Source organism: Triticum urartu, chromosome 3A (assembly GCF_056163025.1).
Source record: "Triticum urartu cultivar PI428250 chromosome 3A, HENAU_Tu73, whole genome shotgun sequence".
Taxonomy (NCBI): Eukaryota; Viridiplantae; Streptophyta; class Magnoliopsida; order Poales; family Poaceae; genus Triticum; species Triticum urartu.
The window spans coordinates 132,811,340-132,820,361 of NC_141875.1; the positions used below are offsets into that span (position 1 = coordinate 132,811,340).

At 44.8% G+C, this 9,022-nt stretch overlaps 1 protein-coding gene across 1 annotated transcript; it reads right to left on the reverse strand.

Annotated features, from left to right (window-relative positions):
* Window positions 1-7,962: 7,962 nt before the first annotated feature.
* On the reverse strand, window positions 7,963-8,558 carry LOC147978935 (uncharacterized). The gene is made up of 2 exons (XM_087516687.1): window positions 8,376-8,558; window positions 7,963-8,163 (listed from the first exon to the last, which is right to left on the reverse strand). The coding sequence occupies exons 1-2, from the start codon at window positions 8,556-8,558 to the stop codon at window positions 7,963-7,965; spliced, it is 384 nt and encodes a 127-aa protein (XP_087372813.1).
* Between the last annotated feature and the right edge of the window lie 464 nt (window positions 8,559-9,022).

Sequence of the window (9,022 nt, forward strand, 5' to 3'; positions counted from 1 at the left end):
ATTCGTTTACTGCAGTTACAGTGGCTGAAGCCTTCCTCAACACAGTGTACCGTTTGCATGGGATGCCTCTTTCTATAGTTTCTGATCGAGATCGCATATTCACAAGCCAGTTCTGGAAGGAACTTTTCCAGCGAGCTGGTGTTCTGTTGCGTATGAGTACAACATGTCACCCTCAAACTGATGGACAGACGGAGCGAGTTAACCAACAAGTGGAATGTTTTCTGCGATGTTTTGTCAGTGCTCATCCCTCTCGCTGGGCTAAATGGATACCATTGTGTGAATACTGGTACAATACCAACTGGCACTCGACTACGGGTAAGACTCCCTTTGAGATCATCTATGGTCATGAGCCTCGTCACTTTGGGTTGTCCGCAAAGAGTACAGTGCAGTCTGCTGATCTGCAACAGTGGCTTGATGATCGCCAAGTGATTATCAGATCAGTACGTAAGCATCTGTTGCGTGCGCAACAGCGCATGAAGACACATGCCGATAAGCATCGATCTGAGCATGTGTTCAAGGTTGGGGATTCTATTTTTCTGAAGTTGCAGCCATACCTTCAGACATCGGTTGCTCCCAGGGCGAATCACAAATTGGCCTTCAAATTCTATGGACCTTTTGAAGTTCTGGAGCACGTTGGTGAAGTAGCTTACCACTTGGCATTGCTAGTGTCCAGTCGTGTGCACCCAGTATTCCATGTCTCTCCTGCAGAAAGTGCTCGGCCCAGCTCATGAGGTATTGACCCAACTTCCCTCCCCAGAAATGCAATTTTCAGTTCTCGAGCAGGTACTACAACAGCGAGTGATGCGTCGCGGGTCCAATACTCTGGTGCAAGTGCTGGTGAAGTGGAGCGACACTCCAGTGGAGATGGCGACATGGGAGGACAAGGTGCAGCTCAGGCAGAAATTCCCTAGAGCACCGGCTTTGGGGCAAGCCGTCTCTAACAGGGGAGGGATTGTCAGCAACAGCGATCAAGACACAGAAGCAGCAGAGAACCAAGTACCAAGAGTGGGCCGGCCCAAGAGACAGCCTCGCCTGCCGGCTCGGCTGGCTGGCCCGGAATGGGCCCATGTGGGCAGTGTACTTAAACCTAGCGATGGCGTGTGAGTGGCTGGCGAACGGCTGGCAGACTAGCTAACTTTCCCCTTTCGTGTTGAACGGATAATCCTTCCTCCTCCTTCAGTCCCCTCTGGATGAACTCATGAATTGTAGCTCGATCTGGTGATAATGGAGGCGCATTGAGTGAATTGTTGATTGTGTGCTAACATGGGGGTAAACCCTAATGCAATTTTTATGTTAGGATAAAAGAACAGAGCATGTACATATGACTAATCATTGTGCTCTGTTGTGGCTATATGGCTGCTTAGGGCAGGTGAATTTCATTGCTTGGATCATTGACTCACCTTATAAGTTTCCCACATACGTTGCTTGACACAAAAGGATTCTTGTAGGACAAGACTCATTTATACGTTCTAATTCTATCTCAAAGCGGTCATCCAAACAATACACTCGATAAATCTTTTATGCACTAGCTATAATTTAGTTGTTATACTGCTCCATCTAGTTCCTTAAACCCAATGTACCTCCCTTTATTACGGAGAATCCTTTCTACTACTCTTCGGTTGCCCTACTATTTACTTTGGCTTAATGACATGGATGAGTGAAATTGAAATTTAACTGGACCGATACAAATATCTAATTCAAGTACCTCCTTTCCAAATGAAGTGAAGGTTTAGGTTTGTTCTAAGTCAAACTTTTAAAAGTTTGACTACTCTACTAAAAAATATATCAACATCTAGAATACCAAATTAGTTTTCTTAGTTTCTTCAAGAAAAAATCTGGACTATATACTGATATTGTAGATCTTAGCACTTTCAGATAGACTTGATCAAACTATAAACAAATTTGATTCAGGAAAAACCTAGAACTTCAATTAATTTGGAGTGGAAGGAGTATGACTATTTATGAGGGTCTTCTTTATTTGATGGTAAACATATGTTCCAAAAAAGGGGGAAACTATCTAGAATTTCTAGGAATGAATGACCCTTTTTCTAGGCCGATATTAGCTTAAACCTTTCTGCCTTTTATCTACTGAACCATTCAAATAACAGTTTCGAAGAATTCTGGTATATATTGAGTACATAATTAAATAAATGCATGTGTTTTTCTATACACTTGTACTTTTCCTTCCCTAATATACACTTTGATTGATTGCAAGTATTGTTGGTCATTCTGTGGGTGTATTTATTTGATTCAATGAGAAGATATGCGATTAAATACACCGAGGGGGATACAAAGTTTAGTCTGTTTGCTGTGATTCTTATGGCCTTACCAATGACCGACCTCTTTTTAATAATTGGTGGTTGAGTTACTCGCAAGTTAGGCCTTGCCAATGAGTAAACTCTTATGTAGAGTAGTTCGACAACCCTATCTATATCTATATCTATACCTATTAATAAAGTAAGGTGTGTTTTTTCAATTTTTTCATCCGTTCACCATCAATTTTTTTTCTATCCAAGGTGGTACAAAACTTTTGTCGTCGCCTGTTAGCAAAGGAAAAAACGATTTCTGCAGAATTACGTGCGTGGGCCGCGCGCGCTATGGCCCAGTAAAGTCAGCCCAGTTTTCCCTGCCCACGCAGCAAATAAAATTCATATTTCGCGCACAATGCGACAAATAGTTTCAGCTATACACAGGGCGTCCAAGACTCGGCGGCCCATTTTTGCTCGTGTTCTGTTTCAATTTTTCTTTTTCTGTTTCTTTCTCTTGGTAGTTTCTGTTTCTTTTTTATTTTTCACATTCTAAGTCTTTTTCTACTTTTCTACTGAAATTCGAAATTTTCAAAAAATGTTTGCAATTTCAATTTTTATTTAAAATTTCGTAAAAATTTATGAATTAAAAAATTGTGTTCCTATTCTAAAAATGTTTGGATTTTTTTTATCATGCCAATAATTGTTCAAAATTTGAAAATATTCTCATTTTCCCTAAAAATGTTGTTATTTTCCAAAAATAAAAAATCAAGATTTTAAAAAAAGCATTTGACAAATGTTCTAAATTCGAAAAATATTTTGTTGTACCGATATGTGCAAAAATTGAAAGTAATGTTGGCATTAAAGAAACACATTTTCTAACATTCTTTTGAATTTTCAAAATATATTCTAATTTTCAAAAATTGTTCACAAATTAAAAATGTTCATATTGTTTATAAAGGTTCATGTTTTTAAGAAATTTATGTGAATTTCATGAAATGTTCCGTTCAATTTTTTTGTTCTTGCTTTGTCTTAAATTCTATGGAATTTTCAAAAACTTGTTCACGTTGCCAAATATATTCGGTAGTTCATGTTATGAATTCCAAAATTGTGTTCATTCTAAAAAATGTTTACAATTTTTTTTGTCATTCTGAATTTTAAAAATTATTCCATTGTTTTGGAAAATATTTAATTTTTTCGAATTTGTTGAAGATTTTTTTTACAAATTTGAAAAATATTCTTGTTATTGTGATATATTGAAAAAGTTGAAAATAATGTTTTCATTAAAATACACATTTTCTAAATTTCTTCTATGTGTTCAAAATATGTTCCTATTTCCTAAAATTGTAAACAAATTAAAAAATTCATGTTTTTCAAATGTATGAAATTTTCAGAAAAAATGTTCGTAATTTGGAAAATTGTTCACGTTGCCAAGTATATTTGGCAGTTCATAGTTATCAGTTTCTGAAAAGTTCAAAATAATGTTTTGAAGTTGATGTTGCATTATGTTCTTTAATGTTCACGCTGACCATTGGTTCAGTGCAGGTTTGTTTGAGTGACTAGCAACATGTGGTCGGGTTTTTGAGGCCGTGAGTTCGATCACTCCCATAGTGGGCCTGCTCCTTATCTGGCACATCGAGCTAAGTCAGCTTGTTCAGATTAAGGGATAGCATAAATTATTAACGGTGATAGCCTCCATGTGCCAATAAAAAAGAATATGCAGGTTAATTATAATTGAAAGAAATTATGGGCACGTGCCAATACAACAGAATATACTGGTTCGGCTCTAATTAAAGGGTGACATGTTGAACTAGAGAATACGGTCATGTGAGGGTCTTGATCCATTCTTATATTAAGCTAGAGGCATGTAATTTTATCATCCCGTTGTAACGCACAGGCATCTGTGCTAGTGTGAAACAATGAGATAAAGGTAGTGGTCAAAGAAATTACAAACTATCGATCGTATGCAATGAATTTGACAAAATTCATCTAAAATGAGTCCAAACTTGAACACAAAATTATTATGTTCGCCTATGTCCTCAAAACGGAGAATTTACAACATGAAAGTTGTGTGTAACAAGATGAAGCTAGTGGTCACAACAAATTTTAAACGGTCGATCGTGTGCGAATTTGACAAAAATCAACTAAAAAAGTTCCAAACGTAAACATGAAATTGAAGATTAACAATCAATGAAACTATGAACCAATCGCGGGAATGGATTCACAATGTCGACGTGCATCTTTTTTTATATAAAACTTCACTCGGACTAGCTGACCTCTCCAGAACAAACACAACCTAGGTGCTACTGCTACATTCAGTCCTATCGAGATACAAGCTGTTACCAACCTGATACAACGCAAGTCACAAGCTTGACATAGCGAGAATGGCTGCAAGTGACAACTCCTGCATCTGAGATTGACAACTCTAGTAACATAGAATGACAACTCCTGCAACAGATATTGACAGAGCATGACACTCTCAACCGAGCTCAATCCAGTTGTGAACAATAGACAACACTGGAAGTAAACAACACGGTTATCACAAAACTTGGATTCCGGATTACAACACTATAGGCAATGAACCACCACTGAATTTATGTCAAATTGAAGCACCATTGTGTAAATTAAAAGCGATTAGGTCAAGAAGATTGAAGGTGAGAAGAACAAGTCATGTGAGCCACCACCCCAGAAGGGGTGGCTTCACTCGGGTCTGGTTTATTGAAAGTGGCAGATTCAGGAATTCCACTGAACCACGCCGAGGAGTGCTTTGAATTTCATGCAGACCATTTTCTCCATGCAACCGAGGTAACCAAACAACCTAGATTTGCGTCCAAAAAGCCTGCACAGGTGTTATGCCTGCAACCAAATAGGGAAACAAAGATGAATGTGCTTACTTATAGCGGACAGATGTATTTAACACATCATTAACTTTGGCTACGATTGGCATTGCAGTGGATTATATATATTTTTGAAAAGGAGGATACACCTCCTGCATCTAAGTGATGCATGCCCTTTATTGATTATTCACAATTTACAAAGTAGTACATCAGTAAGTCTGAAGTCACCATCTTGACAACACTCGTCGCTACTTATATACCTTTGATAAAGGGGTGCCGAATATCCGAGCCGAATATCAAACAGACATCACACCAAAGCCTAAAATGCTTACTGATAATCATGCGGTGGATTAGGGAAAAAATTCTCATCGGTCAATTGATAATTATGTGGGTCCACCACCTCGGCCGTGCGCCACTCCTTCCTTTGTGGACCCATCATCATGTCTTTCATAACAACACGCGTCCATCTCGTACCTTATCCCCATCTCCCTCAATCCTATCATCTCGAATCAGCACCGCAAGGGAGACACTCGCCTATGTCATGCGCGTGCCCGTGCTTGTTGCTAGCCCGCTCCGGCAACCGCTATTCGCCAGCGAGGTATGCCTACACTGCCCAACTTCCATCCCTCATATTTTCTTTCGCCGCCCCACTTGTCATCAGCCGGGCAGCTGGCCGCCTTGCTGCTCACATCTCTTCTGCCCTACATCTAAATCGAGATCATTGACCCGACGTCCGCGACAGTGCCTGTGATCCACGCGGCCCCGCCATCATTCCAGCGCACGCGACGCAGCACACGGCCTCTCCGTCAGTGATGTTGGTGTCGGGGGAGCTCTCTCTGCTGGTCCGTCCCAGCCCTACGCGATATGTTTCTAAAGCAAAGCTTTTGTTGCAAAAGTTGTTTCTAAAACAAAGCTCTAGTTTCAAAGAGGGATCATACACAAAGATGCTTTTGCAACGTCACTAATGTTTATGAAGCAAAGCGCTTTTTGCAATAGTCACCGATATGGTTCTAAACCAAAGTTCTTGATCCAATAGTCACCGTTGTTTCTGAAACAATACTCTTGTTGCAAAGTGGGATTGTATGCTGAGCAACATATATCGGACGGCTCGCGAAAAGATCCGCCGGCTGAGGCGTAGCACACCCCTTATTATATTCATGTTTGCTTAACCGGCGTCTATTTTAGTGTTTACTATGTGACCCAGGTGTGCTTACATTACGTCTAAATCTACATTGCAAATTAATAAAATAAGCACAACAGCATCAAGCATAGTTTGAAATTGTTAGAGCAACTCCAATGGGGCGACCCATTTTGTCCGCCTGCGTCCGTTTGGGTTGGGGCGGACAAAAGTGGAGGCCCAACGCACCGACCCAAACCCAAATCGCGTCCGCTTGACGTCCGCGCTGAGCCATTTCTGGCCCAAGATTGTGCCTGAAATGCGCCGACGCAGACGCGAAGCGGACGCGCCGCGCGTCTCCTCGGTGTCCGCCGCGGCCCCACTTATAGGCCACCCAACTACCGCCAGTCGTCTAATTTATGACAACCATCGACAGTGGGCCCACTAGTCAGCTAGTGGAAGCATCTTTTTTTAACCACGCGTGCGGCGGGGCCCGGCCTCATCCACTTCCGTCCACATCTGGCCCCCACCACCCCCTTATGCTTCCTCACCGGCGATACCACCAAACCCTAGCAAGCAATGGGCCTCTTCGGCAGCAGCAGCGGCAAGGGCAAGTGCACCCCCGGTACCTCATCCTCCCGTGCTCCTCCTCCTCCTCCTCCTCCTCCTCCTCCGCCGGCGCGGTCCGCCCAGGTCGCCGGCATCTGCACATCCCGGTGCACCAAGCGCGGTGGCACTGAGAGTACAGGCAGCCGCTGCCCTACCCCGATGTCACGCTGCTGCACCGCTGACACTTGGATCCGCACCGAATCCCGGTGCCAATGGTTCCGCAGACCTAGCGGGCGCATGACGAGGAGGTGCGCAGGCGCCAGACGTAGCGGCGGATGCCCGAGTGCGCCGCCGACTCTCCCCACTGGGAGGCTTGGTTTGCCCTCGAACACGAGGAGCAACGGCGGCTAGGAGGAGGCCTACACGTGGACTGACCAGTCCCGCGAGTGGGTGAGCGCGCGTTCGGTCCACTACGCAGCGACGCCGAAGGAGGAGGTGGCCCACCTTGAGCGCTGGAAGGCGCACTGGCTCGCCCAGGAGGAGGCCGACGGCGAGCGGTAGATGTGCTACGAGTAGCTGCTGCAACGCGACGCAAAGGCGCTGCGGCTTGAGGAGGAGGAGAAGCGCGCTCGGCGAGCCGCAATGCTGCCGCCCCAGTAGATGCCGGAGGAGGCTGTCCTGGCAGCGTACCAAGCGGCGTTCGGGTGGGCTGGCCCTGCTCCCGTCTTCAGCGACCTCACCAGCGGCGATGGCGATGGCGACGTCAAGGGCAAGGGCAAGACCGACAACATCTAGGGCAGCATGCAGGCGTAGTCTTTTTTTATGTTTTAATTAATGTTTAATTAGGTTTAAGTGGACTTTGGCCAGCGGTTGACCGGCCACTTAATGTTTAATTATGATAATTTCTGCGAGCTTTTTTTCCCTATGTCGGCAGATTTTGGTCCGTTTTCTGTTGAGCGGTCAAGCCGACCCATTTGAGCGTCCGCCTGGCCGATCCAAACGGACGAAAAGCGGACAAAGGGCACGTCCGTTTAGGTTGCCCCGTTGGAGTTGCTCTTAAGTATATGTATAATGATCAAGCATGCTGACATGATACACAAAAGTACAAATAGGGAATGCCCTAGTGAGCATAGCATTTATACATGTTTCCGAAGAAGTTTGAGCGCAACGCATATGGTTTTTTCTTGTAAAAAGGCGCAAAGCTCCGTTTGCTTCAAAGTTCAAACCCTATAGGAACTCCAGAGGCATCTGTAGGAACAGATATGGACACACAGATTTGCAAGAAAACGATACCCACGAGTGCGGCCGAGAAAACAACAAAAGTTACGTGTAACGAATGGAATTCATTATCGTCGTCCATCAAAGGTCTCCTCAGTAAATCAACCAGATACAACCACAGCAAGAGCAACAATCCCTGCAAAACGCACAAAGTTTAGCCAATTACGATTTCACTGCACCAATGCGTTATGCGTAGATATGAGCAATTCAAGGAGCAAGTGCATTAGTCGCAGGAATCTGATGACACGCTCGATCCAATCTAGATGAAGTATACAAATACAAATCAAAGACAGGCGTACTTTTTTTGTATGTAAGTTCACCGGCGCTAGTGCATCCATAAATACGTACTCGGGCAATGGAGGTGACGATCATGAGGCCCTTCTCCATCCCGTTGTCGACCTCGCTATCCACCGGTGTCGCCGTGATGGGGCTGGGTCCGGTCTCGATATCCACCAGCAGTGGCGCCTTCAGCTCATCCCTGGGTGCTTCGCCGACGGCGCTGCAGGTGCAGCCGCACGCGGCGCACGCCATCGATGATCGGGTGAGTCGACAAGAGGGGCGATCGTATTTAGCTGAACCCTAATTCTCCCTGCAATAATCCTATCCGTCGGGCGCTCGGGTGCAGGCTGCGATGGTTATCAAGGACATATATTGCGGAGAGGTAAACTTAGCGTTTGATTATAACGGTATATACATCAATCAGTAGAGATGGAACTTTTCGTCCCCACCTCCATCTCCACCTACCACCGCCACCACCGTTGCCGCCGCGCACCGCCATGACACTCCCTGCCGCTCCGGTCGCCGTCGACGCACTCAAGCCCCGCGTCTCCCACCCCCATCTCCATCACCCCGCAGTTGCCCACCGCTCTGTTCCCCTCCCACGCTGATGAGAGGGCGCCTCAGAATCCCAGATCTGAGATGCCACAGCAGCGAGGGGGAGATTTCAGCGGAGGAAAGGGCAATGGAGGAGGAGCACCGCACGAGGATGGCGAGGT